The sequence below is a fragment of the Kryptolebias marmoratus genome, linkage group LG17 (assembly GCF_001649575.2).
Source record: "Kryptolebias marmoratus isolate JLee-2015 linkage group LG17, ASM164957v2, whole genome shotgun sequence".
NCBI classification, from domain to species: domain Eukaryota; kingdom Metazoa; phylum Chordata; class Actinopteri; order Cyprinodontiformes; family Rivulidae; genus Kryptolebias; species Kryptolebias marmoratus.
The window spans coordinates 24,594,713-24,611,498 of NC_051446.1; the positions used below are offsets into that span (position 1 = coordinate 24,594,713).

The following is a 16,786-nucleotide window of genomic DNA, read 5'->3' on the forward strand; positions in this document are numbered from 1 at the left end:
GTGAACACTGACCTGTGGACAGTGTCGGTTATTCATTTTAGGTACTCTGGTTTATGTGGTATACAGGTGACCCTTCATCTATATGAGTGCAAAATCTCACAATAAACGACTGCATAAAATGCTTTCAGATACCTCAGGAAGGACCCCTGCTGGATATTTCAGTTATTATATATATTTAAAAAACTTCAGCCACCCTGTTCCCTCATGTTGAACTGTCTAAAACTTCCATTTTACAAAAGGATGTTCTTCCAGTTACACATTTGTCTGCGATGGAACAAATGCGACTTTGTTTTTTAAGAGATTTTACATCATAATTTAAAAACAAAGGGATGAGGGGAGTCGGCTAAAGCAACAAGTGTGTTTTTATGTTTATGGGGATCAGTTACTGTCCTTTGACACGAACTGCAACGAAGAAACAAATGAGAGGAAACTGTTATTTATTAAAAGTGACATAAATGTGTATTTGTTTTTTATTCATGAAATTAAAGCTTCCATTTGTCAAGTGTTGATTGCTTTTGGTGTGATGTTTTTATGAAATGCCAGTAAAAAGTTAAAAATGTTTAATGATTGTTTTCAGATTGTGAAGGAAAGTTTTCATCTCCCTTTAGGAGTCATTACAGCGAATCGTTTGCCTCCATCTCACCCTGTCTCCAACATATCCTTCTTGCATGAACCATCTCTGAGGTCTGCTGTCCTTTCTCCAAACCGTCTCAGAAAACAGGAAACCCTGCAGACCCTGCTGTAAAAACAGACTGAGAGCCCAGAACAGGAAGGGTGTCCAGCAGACGGTGACGGTATTTATTTACAATCTGCAGAGCAACATTATCAGTTAGACTTTAACAGCCCTGGTCAGAAAGCAACTCCAGTTTAACCATACAGTCAGAAATAAAATGCTGTGCAAGCTGGAAGAAGAGAATTAGAATAAAAGTTTACTTATGATGCACTAACACATGCAGCCTGCCACCGATCTGAGAGGAACTCCAGCTTCACAGCTAACTGAAATTCACAGACAGTAAAAATGCATACAGTTGATAGAAGTAATCTATAAGAGATAAAAGTTAAAAGATAAAAGTTTCCATGAACCAGTCATGGGTTTAACAGAAGGAAACGCATCGTCTCTGCTCTCCGAGCAGGTCATGTTTGCTGATATTTTTCAATCTCTTTGGTTTATGGGGCGTGTCGCCGCGGCCTCGTCTCGTCACCACAGAGTGAGGTTATCAAGGCTGGCGAAACCCGGATTCTCTCTCAGGTCCCAGTAAGTGCCAGTTGTCAACCAAACATCCCGTCCAGAGGAATCTTTGGCTTTCCTGAGGATAGGAAAAGGAAAAAAACTGTTATTTAAAAAACAATGACATGGACTGATTCATGCATGAGCACAGGAACATGACGGGAAAACCTGACAACAAACATGTTTGCAGATTCATGGCTGTAAATGTTCGAGATATTCAGATATGGAGCTAAAATCTGGTGTGGTTGTAGCTGAGAGTGATGCCCAACAGATGCTCCAAGCACTAAAAGATTGCATGAGATCTTCTGAAGTTATTTTCAAGATTTGATCAAGAATCATCATAAAATAATCTTAGTTTAAAGGATGGTGGGTGATATGCATTCCTTCAGGGAATGATTTATAAAATGATAATTAATTCTATCTAAGCGTTCACTTCAATACTTTATCTATTTGTTTAAATAAATGGATAACAGGTCTTATAAATAATGATGTCAGCCTTGTTATTTAAATCATTGTGAGCATTTAATCTTGAGTTTAACACAACATGCCAGCAGATTTCATCATTCAGAGCCGTTGGGAATAAAGAGTCATGACAGTAATTGTTCCATCGATGCACAAAATAATGAGCGGGATATTATCTGCTTACGATTATTCATGCAAGAAATTTCAAGTTAAAAGAGCTCTTGACAGAAACCCAGGAGGACAGAAATGTCACGCTAAATGTTGCTGCTGAGTGAGAGCAGCGCCCGGGCTTTTTCTTTGCTTTGATTAAGAATCTCTGAATGATTTCATTTACATTTTACACATTTTTTTGTCGTTCTGTATGAATGGAGAGCTTTGCTCTTTCTTTGGACTAAATTTGTAGTCGGGAACCTTTCCGAAGACGTTCTTACTTGCATGAACTAATCCTAAAACATCCAGGGCAGGAAGACTGAAGGTAAGGAGACACTTCTGGAAGCATTTAGAGGTAAATCAAACAAAACAAATTTCTACTGACCTGAAAAGGAAGAAACTTACTTGAAAAAACGTGGAATGTGCTCTTGACCCCTTTTGGCGAGCTCTTTTCTCCGCACTCTCTGAATTTCTTCGATCTCATCTTTCTTTTTGTCGGCTTCAGACACTTTTCCCTCCTCCAACATTCTGCAGAAACGCCCAGAAAGGATCTTTTTTTTTTGCAAACAAAAACAACTTTATGCTGTTTTAGCCATTCATATATCAAAACTATCAGCTCATTCAGGAGATGAGTGCTGTTCTGTTTTATATAAATATTTACTTTTATTTAAAACAAAATCTCCCACAGAAATACATTCAGATCTGTTTAATTCATTCAAAAACAGTTTTCTTTGAAACCTTTTCAGCATAGAAGCTCTGTTTTAGTCTTTTTATGCTCCTTTTTGCTAATTTTAGGCACTATTTTGCTGTTTTTAACTACATTTTTACTCATTTTAGCATAAATGTTGCTTGTTTTAGCTACTTTTCTTCTGCTTTTAGTTTGGTTTGAGCCTCTGCTTGTTTGAACTATAACAACTCAGTTTCAGCTTCTTCAGTCATTCAGCTCTTAGCGCTCACACTTTTTACAGAAAATGCCATTCCTCTAGTTTGATGTTGTCTTCCTGTATTGAACCGACTGAAGAGATTTCTGACCTTTGGTCTGGGCGCAGGCGGGTGTCTGTAGAAGGCAGAAGAGGCTTCAGGTCTGGGTCAAGCTCATTTAGCTCCATGGCGAAGGTGGAAAAGCCGTAATACAGCAGGTAATCCTTTGGCTGGGGATCTGCGGGAGGACAGAAACCTCTCAGATGGGCTGTTACACAAACGTGACGCTTGGATTTATGCTGATTAAGGATGTTGGCACTGGGAGTTCCTAATCATTTCACTTTCACCTAAACCTTCCACCAACGTGTGATAACGGCTACAAGGTGACTCACTTGGCTTCCATATGCATTTTGGCATCGGCAGAGTGTCACAGAAGATTCCTTCGTGCCAAAATCCTCCAAATCGATGGATGACGTTGCCGCTTTGGTCGAGCACAGTTCCCTGAACTTCGTTCTTGTTTGTGTCTGAACCCCAATAACGAGACTAAAAAGAAAAAGATCCTCAGTAATGAAAAGCAGCAGCTGAGTTTATCGGTGGCGTTTGTTTTATTCACCTTAACAAAGGTGATCTTGCAGGTGCAGACGTTGTTTTTGAGGTTTTGGATGGTCACCTCTCCGTAATGCTCCAGATACCGCTGCTGGCTGAGGACGTTATGGATGCAGGTCACCACTTTGTTCCACTCGTAGTGATCTCCGAACCTAAATAAATGTAAATGAACAAACTGTAAGGTTGTCTCAAAGCAATAAAAACGATATTTTACGGTTGCAACATCTTGATTGGAAACCATTGTGGCTTATAAAACACCACGCAGAAGGTCCAGAGAAGATTTCTATTAATTTAAATAAAATTTGAAACAATTTGTTTTTGCATACACTGTCAGGCAAAAAGTTATTTCCAAAACCAAAACTTTTCAGGAGAAAAAAAATGTTTATTTTTGTTGTTGTTGTTTTGTTTTATAAATAAACTTGGTCACAAGCTCTTTTTGACACTTTTCCTCGACTAAACATTCATAAAACAACATACAGATATGAATGGTGACCAACACAGTTAATTTAGTCAAAATGGATTTTTTTTATAAAATGGAAATCTTTGGGGTTTTTTTTCCCAACAGCAGCAGTAGGATTTCATCCACACCTTTATTTTATGGGTTAAGAAGTTTGGGAATCCCAGCTACCTCCAAAAAGCTTTCCAAGAACACGTCTAACTCATCTAATTCCTTCTTTACATGTTCTGCACGTGCTCCGTGTTCATAAATAGATTTAGTACTTAGTGCTGATGCACGGGGCTAAAGAACAAGTGTTGCTCTTCACTTGTACATCAGAATAAAAACACCTGATCAATGTTTCAGCCCAACATTACCCCTAAGGCCACAACATAAAAATGTCCATTTTTGTGAAAGTGTTTCTCTTTACAGAAGGCTAAATGATGGTAGCAAAACATAATACACCAGGTACATACCTGGTTGCATACTAAGTAGTTACTAGGACAATACCAGGTACTTACTGGGTATCTAGCTGGTACTTATACATTATCTGGTATGAATCAGATATGTACCTGGTACTTACAGGGACTGGGCTGTATTATGAAGTCACTTGTTATCCTGTACTTACCTGCTGAGTACTAGATACTTAACTGGTACTTAATGCGTACATACTTGGTACTTACCTGATACATACATACAGGGCTGTAACATGTATTGCTATCAACATGCCTTATCGTACCAAAAATATGTGCATTAACATTGTTTTGAGAAAAAAACAGCAGTGAATTTACAAAACAAAGCGCCTCATAAACCAAAAGTACAATTATTTACCTCGACAAAGTCACATTGACCATTCCTGTTGGAAAAATCTCCAGAGACTTCCCCCAGAATTTATTCTTCCATCGTTGGTCTGTTAAGAGATAACGTTATACGCTGATGATGCTGTGCGTTATATACGTGTCCAGGAGTAGCTCTTTTAAAAGCATTTCACAATCAAATGATTTCAACAGATCATATGATTAAAGACTACTAATTTTAGTAAAATAACAGAAGTGTCACCTTGCCAAAATGAGAAGTTTTCTGACTCGGCATGGCAGGCTGAGATGGGTGGATGATGGCAGACCTGGTCAAATTTGAGAGAAGTAACAAAAACAAAGAAAAAATTACTTTGACTGCTTTTATTCTTTTACATTTTTGGTAAAACTATAACTGTATGTGCCTCTGTAGATAAGATACAAGTTGCAGCACAGAAACATTTTATAATAATGTAAATATTATAAAAGGTGTAAATGATGAGCTGTAAGTCTAAGCTGTTTAAGGAGTTAATTGCTTCTTTGAGGAATATTTAATTGCAGCCACCTTAAAATTAATGACCAAAACATTTGTTCAGAGATTATGATTTTATGAAACCCATAAATCACTGGATGTGAACTTGTGCAGCTCTGTGAGTCGGAGCTGCTCGATTAAACCAGCGAGTGAGCCATCTTAATTTGCCGAGAGGAAACGATGGAAGCTCATCTATTCTCACTATTAAAAAGAACAGTTTAATTATAATAAATCTCCTCCCGCCATCATTGCCTTTAAAGGTTAGCAGATGAAACAATGAGACATTTTATGAAGCTACAAGTAGCAGAAGAAGACAAAAATAGAGCCAGTTTGCTGAAGCAGATGTTTTTGAAGGAGTTGAAGAGATCTCTGTATATAAAATATTTGGAAATGAAGTATAAAAGTTACAAAAACCAAAAGTGGTAGCACCCATCTCCTGAATGAGCTGAATGTTTTGATACAGGAATAAATAGAACAGTAGAAAGACTGCAAATAAATAAAAAATAAATGGTGTGGATGTACCTGCTCACTGATGAAATGGAAACCCCGATCCTCTCGGATGCACTCGTAGGTCTCCCCCAGCACCGGGTTAAAGGGCTTATAGCGGTTCCTGAATGTTGCAGTGGTATAACCCGAAATGGCAAAGGCAGCAATATAAACCTGAATGAGACAAAATACAAAAAAACTTGTTGGGTTTTTTGGGAATATAATATGAAAATTGATTCATTTAGTTTATGTAACCGGAAAAAGAAAGCTTTGTTTTCTTATAAGCTGTATAAAATACGAACAATGAGGCCCAGAATCTGTGCAGACAGTCTTACCATCCTCTGGAAGGGGTCCGGTGTGTTGTTCGCCGTGTCCAGCAGCTCGCTGTACTCCAGCTCTTCACACAGCCTCTGCAGGAGGTTCACAGGCTCGTTCAGAGCAGCAGGCATCGAAACTCGAGCTAAATCTTTCCCTGAGGAACAACGGCACAGGCACTTCACAAACATGCACAACTTTCATTTCTCAGTTTTGCTTTCCGTGGCCGGAGGGTCTTGCCTATGTTGTTGTAGAGGATGGCCATGAGGCCCACGTGGCTGTTATCGGGACAGGGAGCAGGTAAAGTGGTTCGCCGTCCGGTGCTCTTAGGAACGACGTTGTTAGGACTCCTGGAAATGCTTGCACGGTACTTTCGGGTTGTTGATGCTGCCGGGTACATGGAAGAAAGAAATGTCCATTTTAGTAAAAACAGTAATAAAAAAAATAGAAAAGTCTGCAGGAACACTGGTTCAGAAACATGTTCAGAAACATCCCGAAAAAACAGTATTTTGCAGATAAAATGTTCCTATAATTTAGTTTAATGTGTTTGGTTGAATTTTATCCTGATTACAGCATCAAATAGAAATCAATTCAAAACCAAGGAAGCTAAAATTATCCTGTGAATATTTGCTTTAAGTTTCAAATGTCTGAAATAAAATAAAACAACCAAATGAATCATTACAGAGAACAGTATTTATCCTCATGCAGGCAGGTGTCTAATAGTTTTGGTTAGATGGGTCATTTTTAGTGAGTTTTATGGGTTTTTATTGGGAGCATTGGTGCAAAAAAATGACAAAAAACACATTTTACAAAAATCTAGTCCTATTTTTTGAAGGAAAACCCTTGTTGTAGTGATATCCTAGTTTATATCATGACTTTCTGACAAAAACTAAAATGCTGAAGCTTTATTAGAAGCACATTTTACAACAAGATGTTATACATTAAAAAGTTGATTTTGTGTTTCCACTTGTGTGACGATAGCCTGAATATTGTATTTATCGGTAAGTTAAATGTCTCAGGAACCACTGGACAGATTTTAAAGAAACTTCCAGAAAGCAATCATCAGATGTAGAGCTATAACGGATCAAGTAATCAACCAACAGAAAAATGGTTATAAATCAGTCCGTTTTACAAATATTCAGCTAAAATTTGGCGCAGCTGAGAGTCGTTCACAACATATACTCAGAGCAGATTGAACAACATCTTGGAATATATACAAACGCCAGGATTTTTATTGTTTTATTATTTTAAAACTAAACAATTAACTGACACAAGTACTTGTCAGGGGCTGCTTTAGGTTACAAACGGGACAAAGAATGGACATCATTCGCTCACCGTGTCCCTCCTCTGGCTCCGAGTTTGTGGTGCTTCCATCACTGAGTCCAGATTCATCAGACACTTCAGACGAGCTGCCCCAAAGGAGGTTGTCACTGGCGTCAAAATATTCTGCGGCCGAATCTGTGACTGAAGGCGGCCCGAGGGATGGTGCAGGCTGACGGTGGGGGGGGGCATTAAACACCACGTCAGAAAACAAAGAAAATACGTCAGGTGGAGCTCATCTTACCACATCTAACAGGTTCGGCTGGTGAAGGTTGTTGGCTTCCCAGGCCTCCTGCAGCTTCTGCCTCTCCAGGGACAGAGTTTCATGCACCGACTTCAGAGAAGCAAGCACTGACGGGACGTAAGACAGAGAAGAAGAACTGTGAGAACGCTGAAGGTTTTCCTGTTTATCGTTTCTGACACACATAAACGTTCCACAAACTTTGTGCTGTTTTAACCAGTCATGCATCAAACTGTTCAACTAAACTTTTATTCCTTTCAAAATATTTATAAGAAAATTTCCCAACATTAACAATTAAAGATCTCTTTAATTCTTTTAAAACAAATCTGCTTCTGGCTACCATTCTGTTAATTTTCCCTTCAACTACAGTTGTTTTTATTTTAGCTTCTGTTTTGCTTATTTTAGATGCAATTTTTAAATAGTTTTCTTTTGTCATTTTAGCTGCAGTTTGGCATCTGTTGTGATAATATTAGCTTTAGCTACTGTTTTGCTCATTTTAGCTATTTACCTATTTCAGCTTCTTTTATTTTTAAGCTACTGCTCTCATGTTTTAGCTACTGTTTTGCTTATTTTAGCTGTAGCTTATGTTTTGCAGTTTTTAGAGACCTTTTTTGGTCATTTTAGCTGCAGTTTTGTATCTATTGTGATAATATTAGCTTTAGCTACTTTTTTGCTCAATAGGCTATTTACCTATTTCAGCTTCTTTTATTTTTCAGCTACTGCTCTCATGTTTTAGCTACTGTTTTGCAGCTTTTATCGTCTAACACTGTTACGCTCATTTTAGCTTTTAGCTCATGTTCTGCTGATTTTAGCCCGTTTTCCCCATTTTAGCCTCTGCTCTGCTTGTTTTTTTTACTTTTAGCGACTCAGATAAAGCTTTTTTATCAAAGCTCACACTGCATTTTTACAAAAAAATGCAATTTTCGAAAAATAAATATATGTCAATGTTTCCCTGATATTTCTGCAAACTCCTCTTTGAGTTTGTCTTTAAATCGTCCCTTTGTGTGTCTCTCTGACCTCGCAGTGACATGGCGCAGATGTCCTGCTGGATCTTCTTGCCCTCGGGTGTGAGGACGGTGGGGGGGGACAGCTGAGAGTAGACGTAGTCGGGGATGGAGGGCACCGATGCGCCGAGGTGGGCCGAGCTGCTCAGGTGACTGGAGGACAGCTGTGAGGTGAACAGGAGAGGACAAAGGACGAGTGATTCGCCGGTTAATTTAACAGGTCGCTTGTTTTCTGTCGCTGCTTTGAGAACGTGCACGCTGACAGGAACTTCGTCTGCATCTACAGGCACACCAAGCTTTAACTCACACAGCCTCCTAAATGCTTCAGAAGCAAACTTTATTTTTATCTTTTCTTCAGTTGTTTTATAGTCAAGAGGGCGTCTGCAGCAGGGTGTAAGTCAAGCTGTTTAACTTCCTGCCTACTGGCAACTCACCGATTTGGAAATCCCACGAATAGGCTTCGGGTTGGATTAAAGAAAAAATGTTACTGGACTTTTGTGCTGTCATATTATTACATCCAATCTATTCAAAAACATCATTCTTACCATCCCCAGGGCCTCCACTCTGGACAGTGTGCGGGAGTGACCCCGGATCTTTCCCGACTTTAGCTTCTTCGGCTTCTCAAGTGACAGATTCTGATCCAAAATTAGATTTACTTGATTTGACATTTATTTGAAACTTAATTTCTGCAGCAGGGTGAAAAATGCTGGTAGCCTGCGCGTACCTGTATGCTGATGATACGCTGCAGATCCCCATTGGTGAAAGTGTGGCCCGTCTCCAGCGCCTGCAGCCGCTGAATTAAACGGTTCAGCTCGGAAAGATCCAGATCACAGCGGTTCAGCTCTGAAAGTCAAATTACCTTCACTTATAAAGCATAATCAAAACAATCATAGCTGGCATAAATAACTAACATGATAGTAAATGTGCAGCAGCAGCCCCTGTTAAAACACAGCTTGGGACACATTTATTAACCCTTACTTCAGCATTTCAGTACAATTTGGGGTGAATAGGACAGATGTGAGTCCTCAGAACCTAGGAGCATTTCAATCAGTGCATTATCTGCAAAACAATGAAATAAAATGCTGCATTTGTAGAAAATAAGCCAAGGAAATCATGTTCAATGTGAGAAAAAGATGGATCCTCGAGGAACTCCATAAATGACAGGGTCTGCAGAAGATGAGAAATGTCTGATTATAAGAAAAAAAGAGAACCAACTAAGAACAGGACCCTGAATCCCAGCCTGGTTTAGAAGAATATTTTAACTCTATAAAAGCTGTGTTGAGGTTTAAAAGAATCAAAAAATCACATTAAGGAGAGAAGCAAGTCATTCCAGACTTTTAATAACTTTTTAAGTTTCTTGTTTGTATCTTGTTAGTCCAACACTGTATTTTTATATAAATTTCTGTAAGTAGATTTTTAAATCTGAGCTTCTAAGTTGTGGTTTTGTTATTGGGAGCGGGACTGAGAGCTTCTTCCACATCTTAAAAACCTAAATTTTAACCAGCGATAAAATGATCGATAAAGTGCCTCGTTTCAGATCGTCTGTGTGTGTTTTGTGTTTTGAAGCTGACTGTTTGACAAACACCTTGAACACAAGTATCTGGATCGTGGCTTTGCCTCAGCCAGGCGGACACCTTGGTGTTCACGGCGGTGCTGGCTGACGGCGGGACCCCCGACCGCCCGGCCGGATCCTCCGTCCCTGCGGAGCTCTGCTGACACGCAAAAAGAGGCAAAAACACACCGTAAGACACGCTGACAAATCTGTCAAAAAAGGCCTGTTGTGTCTGATTTTATAGTCACCAAATCTCCGTTTCCATGAGCTTGTCCAGCTGAAGATGTGTGGAACAGCGTCTGCAGGAGGCTGCTGTGGACAAACGACGTCTTGTTCTTCTTGTAGAGGCGGTGAGCTTGAAGTTTGGTCACCCAGATGTAGAAGAGTTCATGGCTCTTCGCCTTGGAGGAAACATACGCACAATATATATATAAATATATATTAGTTTGAAACTTATCAGCAGGAGTTGAACATTTACCTTCACGTGATAGAGAATGTCTCCAGTGTCCAAATCAATCCGATTGGATTTCTTGTTGATTGACATCACAGCGAGGCTGACGTCCAACGAACCCTGGACTCGTCCTCTGGAGACCTTTTGTCAAACAGGTTTAGGTGTTTTCAGATATATAACATTTCACCTAAGCCATAAATTAGATTATAAACAGATAAAACTGCCAGACAAATAAAGATTACAGTCAAAGCAGAGGTGATTTTGAAGAAAACTGCAACAAAAAAAAAAAGCAAGAGAAACTGAATGCTGAAAGTTAAATAAATGGAGAGGACTAAAAACAACCTAAATTATTACAACCATAGCTATATATACATGTATGAACTGCAACCAGATTAAATGTTTCAACAACAGGAGTTTTCCTTCAAAAAATATATTTTGAATTTGTTGCCACAACCTGAAACTAACCCTAATAAATGATATCTGTGAAACTTGTAATGCAAAGAAGAATAAAATATTTCATGCAAAGTCATCATAAAATGGCTGTCTGTCATCATAAAGAGTAAATATTACTCACATCTTGTTGATTTTTGGAGTAACGTAAGATTCCTGCTTCCAACACAAAGTATCGCTAAAATAAAATAAAACAAGAATAATGTTAAAATAATACATTTCAATTCAATTCTGGCTCTAAGTATTGACCTCTGACCTTGTGCCAGCCCTTAAGAGGCCACTTCCTTCTCTTCAGGAGATAACCTTCACACCTTCCTGGAGTGGTCAGAACTTCAGGATTCTCACTTCCTGTCTGTATTTCTGCCTGAAGGTCGTCCATCACTTCCCAATCTTTAATAATCTGTGGAAATCAGGAGCCAGAAACTCACCTCAGATGGACTTTTTTGAGAAAAATGGAATTTCTTTTAAAGACCCTGTTTGTTCAAAATATTATTTTTGAATCTATAGTGGTTTAATGGTTTAAATTTAACTCAAATTTGAAAAAAAAAAATACTTCACAGAGACAAAACAGAGCAGCAGAAATTAATCAGACAGTATTTATTCCTCACCATCATGAAAGGTGCGATTATTAGCTGTTCATCTACAACTGATTAACCTGATTCAAGATGGCCGCTACAGCTCGTCAGTGTCGGCAAACACAAAAGATGACTATAACTCAGTTAATTTTAACAAAATTGAACAAATCTGATGATTTTCTGCTTTTATTTTGTTACATTTTTGAAGTTAAACAGTTTTTTAGCTCAGAACTGTTACCTGAGTAACAAAAACAAAGTAGTTTAGTTTATTTTATCTTATCTTATCTTATCTTATCTTATCTTATCTTATCTTATCTTATCTTATCTTATCTTATCTTATCTTAGCTTAGCTTAGCTTAGCTTAGCTTAGCTTAGCTTTACTTGGTTTAGTTTAGTTTGGTTGGTCTCATGTAGTCTTCACTCAAAAATACCAAAGTAATTGTACAGTTACTATTAATACTACTATTAAATAATAATAATAATAATAATGATAACTGCAAAGTCTAAGCATCAATGTGATATAAAATTACTGATAGCTGATAATTCAGCAACATCCTGTGAATCTCCAACAAGACAAAATGATAATAAATAAGTAAATAAAGTCTGGATGGCATTTCACTTGTTTGTTTTTTTACATTTTATCAACAGATTTCGCTGTTTTAAAACTGCAGGACTGCAGAAATAAACTCAAAGAAGACAAATTTTAGTATCTGGAGCAAATCTTTATTGTTTTTAAATAAAGTTCAGCTTGATGCTTCTCTCATCTGAAGGGTTAACTGTAAATCTGTTCCGATTTGACGACCGGTGAGGAAACATGAACCTTTTTCTGCAGCATTTAAACAAAAACTAATGTTAAATCCTTTTTCTGCTACTTGTGATTTCTCCCTGTTTCATTCAACCTTTCTGCTGCCAGTCTGTTTATTCCAGATTAAACGTCCCGGGTCGTGACTGACCTGGTACTGACCTGTCGGGAGTGTGGAGAAGACAGAGTGCTGCTGCTGTGAGACGGAGCCGGCTTGGTCCTCGACGGGGACGTCTTCTCCAGACCGCTTGCCAGCGACTGGCTGCGATGGAGCGAAGATCCATTTGAGTCCATTTCAGAGCTCAGGCCCGTCTTGTTGTTCGACTGAAAGCACCATCTGCAGTCTGGCTGAAGATCCCTGCAGGTTGCAGAGAGAGCAAACAGAGACGATGGGTTGATGATTATCAGGGTGGATGTCAAGAACAGAAAAGGGACATTTAGGATTTCTGGGAGTTTTAACCTCGCTCATTAAAAACAAGAGGAGAAAACATCATTTAACCCTGACTGTTGAGCTCTGAATTCACATCCGTGCAGATCCTCCTCCTGCAGACTTTCAGCTATTTTTATTTGTTCATTTTTCCAAACTTTCAGCTCATTCAGGACACGGCTGCTGAGACTTTATGTAACTTTATCCCTTTAGGTACTTTTAGCTACTGTTCTGCTGATTTTAGCTTGTAGCCAACCTTTGTTACTTTTAGGTAGTATTTAGTTACTTTAAGCTTTTATGTAGCCCTTTGCTACATTTAGCTTTTACCTCGTGTTCTGTTTCTTGTAGCTTTAATTAGCTTTATTTTTTTTATCAGATAAACATCTGAAGTCCGTAACTCTTAAAAAAGCTCATCGACTGAGATTCCAGTTTAGGTTGTTTTGTGTCATGAGCCGAGGGGAACGAGAGAAAAACTGAAAATTTATTTAAACTAACAAAACTAGAAAACAAAAGGCTGACGTGGCAGCAAAACAAACTAGAACAAAAATCCAAAAGCGATAAGGCGAGGCAAGGTGGGACCAGGGACAAAACAACAATGAGAAGATCGGGTTTTAAAGTAGAGGATGATTATGGGAAGTGGGCACAGGTGAGTGATTACAGCAGGTGGAGGTGGGCGTGACAGTTAACCAGGTGCAGACAGAAGTACGAAGAACAAAATAAACTTAAACAGGAAACAAGAACCCAGAACCAAAACTAAGAATAAACTCAAAAAATACTAGAAATCATGACAGCTTTGTGATCTGAAGGCTAAAGACTTTTTGTAGCCTCTGTTCATTCACCAATATTTGGGTTTTAATAACAATAAAGTGGAAAAAACACAATTACTTTGTTCAGATGAGAGTTGAAATAGAATATGTGAGAATCAGCCTGCAGGTCGGCGTTTTATCCGGATTTTAAAGTCTGAATTTGTTGTAATTTTATTAAACACAACTTCAATCCACTCAGATCTGTTAAAAATGCATATTGTTTGTGAGATTTACATGTTTTACACAGAGATGTCGTGGGGTGTTAGCACTCAGAGGATCTGTTGGGAACAACTCTCAGCTACAACCACACCAAACTGCTGCACAGATTTCACCAGTTTCCGGTTAGCTGTGGTGGCCATCTTGAGTCATGTTAATTACAAAAACCTGATCAGTTATATGCGATCATCATTTTCTGCAGCTTTTAATAAAATCTGTTCTGTGGTTCATGAGATATTTTGCTAACAGAGGCAGTTATCGCCTGCCTCTCGTAGCGATCTCAGCCTTAAATCTGACTAAACGTCCGTTTTTATCTTGAAAAGAAACAATTAAAAGTCAAGCCGGGCTGGATTGTGTGGCTAACCCTGCGCTGTATGTGACACGATGGCCAGGACTCGCTGCTGAAGGAAGATTAACTTCTGCTTAATTGGTTTTTCAGCAGATATTTTTAGCTGCTTGAAGCAACGTTGATCTGAAAGGCAGAGAGCAATAAAAGCTCCGCAACGTTCACAAACACAAAGAACGAAGAAAAATGGAGTCGTGGTTTTGGTCAAATAAACATTTAGTTAATTATACCAGAAAAAATTCACGTTTCTTTTTAAAAATGAGCCAAATTTGACAGTTTTTTACAGTCAGAACATGTAAATGTTAGATTTAAGCTTTAAAACCAAGACTTTCCAGAGTTTTACCTGATGTTGTTGGTGCATATTTGAGTATTTTTCTGTGTGTAACATAAATAAAGGGGGGTTCTGTGAGGCCATGTGGGGGGGGGTGAGGATGAAAGCACGATGTGGTGGAAACAGGATGAAGGGATTAGGAGGATTCTCAGCTCGCTTAGTCAAGGAGGAACGCAAAGATAAACATTTAAAATTTGATTTAATTTAAATGCAGCTATTTGTTTTGGACTTTTAGCTGCTTTAAGCCAGAATGGGTGGCTTTAAATATAGTTTTGATCTTTTTAAAACCTTGTTGCTTTGCTTTGTAAAATAAAATCAATTAAAGAAATTACATTTTCTGTGAAAACACAGTGAACGACAGCTGAAATTTACTGAAGAAGCTGAATTATTAGCAGAACATTAGCTAAAAACTAAAGGAGCTAAACACTAATCATTAGAGAGCAAAACACCAGCTAAAAGCCAAAAGTAGGAAAATCCTAACTAAAAGCTAAATGGAGCAAAACACTAGCTAAAAAGCTAAATAAAGGACAAAACCAGCTAAAAAACAAAAAAGGGCAAAACACTAGCTAAAGACTAGCTAAAAGCCAAACATAGTAAAATGCTAGCTAAAAGTCAAATAGAGCCAAACACTAGCTAAAAGCTAAATAAAGGACAATAATAGCTAAAAACTAAAAGGAACAAAATGCTAAATTATCAACAGACTAGCTTAAAGCTAAACGTGTCAAAGGCGAGCAAAAGATACAGTTCCAGAACAGTAGCTAAAAGCTAAAAGCAGCAGAAGAGTAGCTAAAAACTGAGAGTAAAGACCGTTTCCTGAAGCAGATTTCAAAGAGAATGATGGTTTTGAAGGAGTTAAAGAAATCTTCATGCATTTGTAAATAAATTAAATATTTTGAAAAGAATAAAAGTTACAAAAACCCCAAAGGTCACAGCAGCCGATCTGCTGAAAGAGCTGAAGGTTCTGATAGATTAACAGCTAAATATGCGTTAGGATAAAAAATCAAACCCAGAGTTATAAATGCTGCCTCAGCATCATCCTCTGATCCAGGATGGGAGCAGAAGGACGGCTGACATCAGGAGCTACCTGGACAGGAAAATGGTGGCCAAGAAGTCAGATAAGGTGGAGGCGGCTTCCTGCCAAAGGCTGGATTAAGATGCACAGATTATGACGGTTATAATCTCTCATTGGGAATAAATAAAGACTGAAGCACAAGACTCTGAAAATATTCAACCTGATTAATCTGCAGAACAAATGCTGTTTTAACTTCAGCTGTTTCAGTTTTATTCACCTGTGAAACATCAGAGTCATGAGATTATTGGGATTCTTGACAACGTTGACATATTTCAGTGGTAATGTTGATTAAAAGTGAGCTGATTTTAAATCCTAAATTTATGTTTTTCTCAGTTTATATCAACTTTTCGGAGGCTGCAGAAACTCAAAGATGTTATCACTAAGAAACGTTTTAAACAAATCTGTCCAACTTTAAGGTTTTACCTGTTTGGTAAAAGACAGAAGAAGCCATAAAGTTAATACATAAAGTCTTTTTTTGCTTCAGACTTTAATAATTTACCTGAACTTCACCTGCGCCTCTCATCCTCCGCCGCCGACCTGATTAATCCAACAAAACTCGGAGACGAACCATCACTTCAAGAGAGGAAAAAACGACCTTTCTGGTTGAAAAATATCCAAATGAAGTCGAAATGCGTGTTTTATTCTCGGAGGACAACTCGCTGTGAAGACATAATGAGACGGGCTGTGGCCTCTCTGCCCGTCCGAACCCAGCGGAGCGCGCAAAGCCGCGCGCAAAGCCGCGCGCAAAGCGCCGAGTTGATCCGCATTAAGGGGAATTACTGCGCAGAGAGAGAGAGCTCCTCTCACTCCTCCTGGAGCTGCGGGGACTTTACCAACTCACTTTCAATCATTTAATATAAATGATTTATGTTTACAAATCAGAGTTTCCTACACATGTAATTATATAAAGTGTTAACAATGAGCCTAGCCTTCCTTAAAGGGATGCATATCGCCCGCCACCTTTAAAAACCGTTTAAAATTGTTTAAAATATTTGGTTCCCCCTGGTAACTTTGGCAAAAAAAGAACAAATGTCTCCAAATTCACAGGACTTGTTGTCCATGATGAGAGGAATAAACACAGTTAAGGACTTGTTGAAAAAATTATTTGTTCCCATGTTATGGAGGATGGAAGCGACTCATTCAGAAGGCTGAAATTTTTAGTTTCCCCCCCGACTTTGGCAAAAAAATAAATAAAAAAAGAGCATTTACAAATTTATTTTTTCATTTTTTTATGTAGGCTATTGATTTTATTTTGCATCACTG

General features: G+C 38.4%; 1 protein-coding gene across 3 annotated transcripts; it reads right to left on the reverse strand.

Moving 5' to 3' along the window:
* Positions 1-784: 784 nt before the first annotated feature.
* Positions 785-16,243, reverse strand: osbpl7 (oxysterol binding protein-like 7). 3 transcript variants are annotated; one of them, XM_017436494.2, is made up of 23 exons: positions 16,023-16,243; positions 12,488-12,683; positions 11,205-11,348; positions 11,073-11,126; positions 10,526-10,639; positions 10,296-10,448; positions 10,081-10,204; positions 9,220-9,338; positions 9,041-9,130; positions 8,930-8,953; positions 8,509-8,659; positions 7,495-7,601; positions 7,266-7,422; positions 6,171-6,317; positions 5,951-6,087; positions 5,652-5,789; positions 4,863-4,926; positions 4,635-4,713; positions 3,375-3,519; positions 3,154-3,304; positions 2,873-2,999; positions 2,246-2,368; positions 785-1,307 (listed from the first exon to the last, which is right to left on the reverse strand). In XM_017436494.2, exons 2-23 carry the CDS (start codon positions 12,617-12,619, stop codon positions 1,199-1,201), a joined length of 2,589 nt encoding a protein of 862 aa, XP_017291983.1. In that variant the 5' UTR covers positions 12,620-12,683; positions 16,023-16,243; the 3' UTR covers positions 785-1,198. The 3 variants fall into 3 exon arrangements, with proteins under 3 accessions (XP_017291983.1, XP_017291982.1, XP_024866410.1); XM_017436493.2 differs by having other exon boundaries at positions 10,081-10,207; XM_025010642.2 differs by lacking the exon at positions 8,930-8,953.
* Positions 16,244-16,786: the final 543 nt, after the last annotated feature.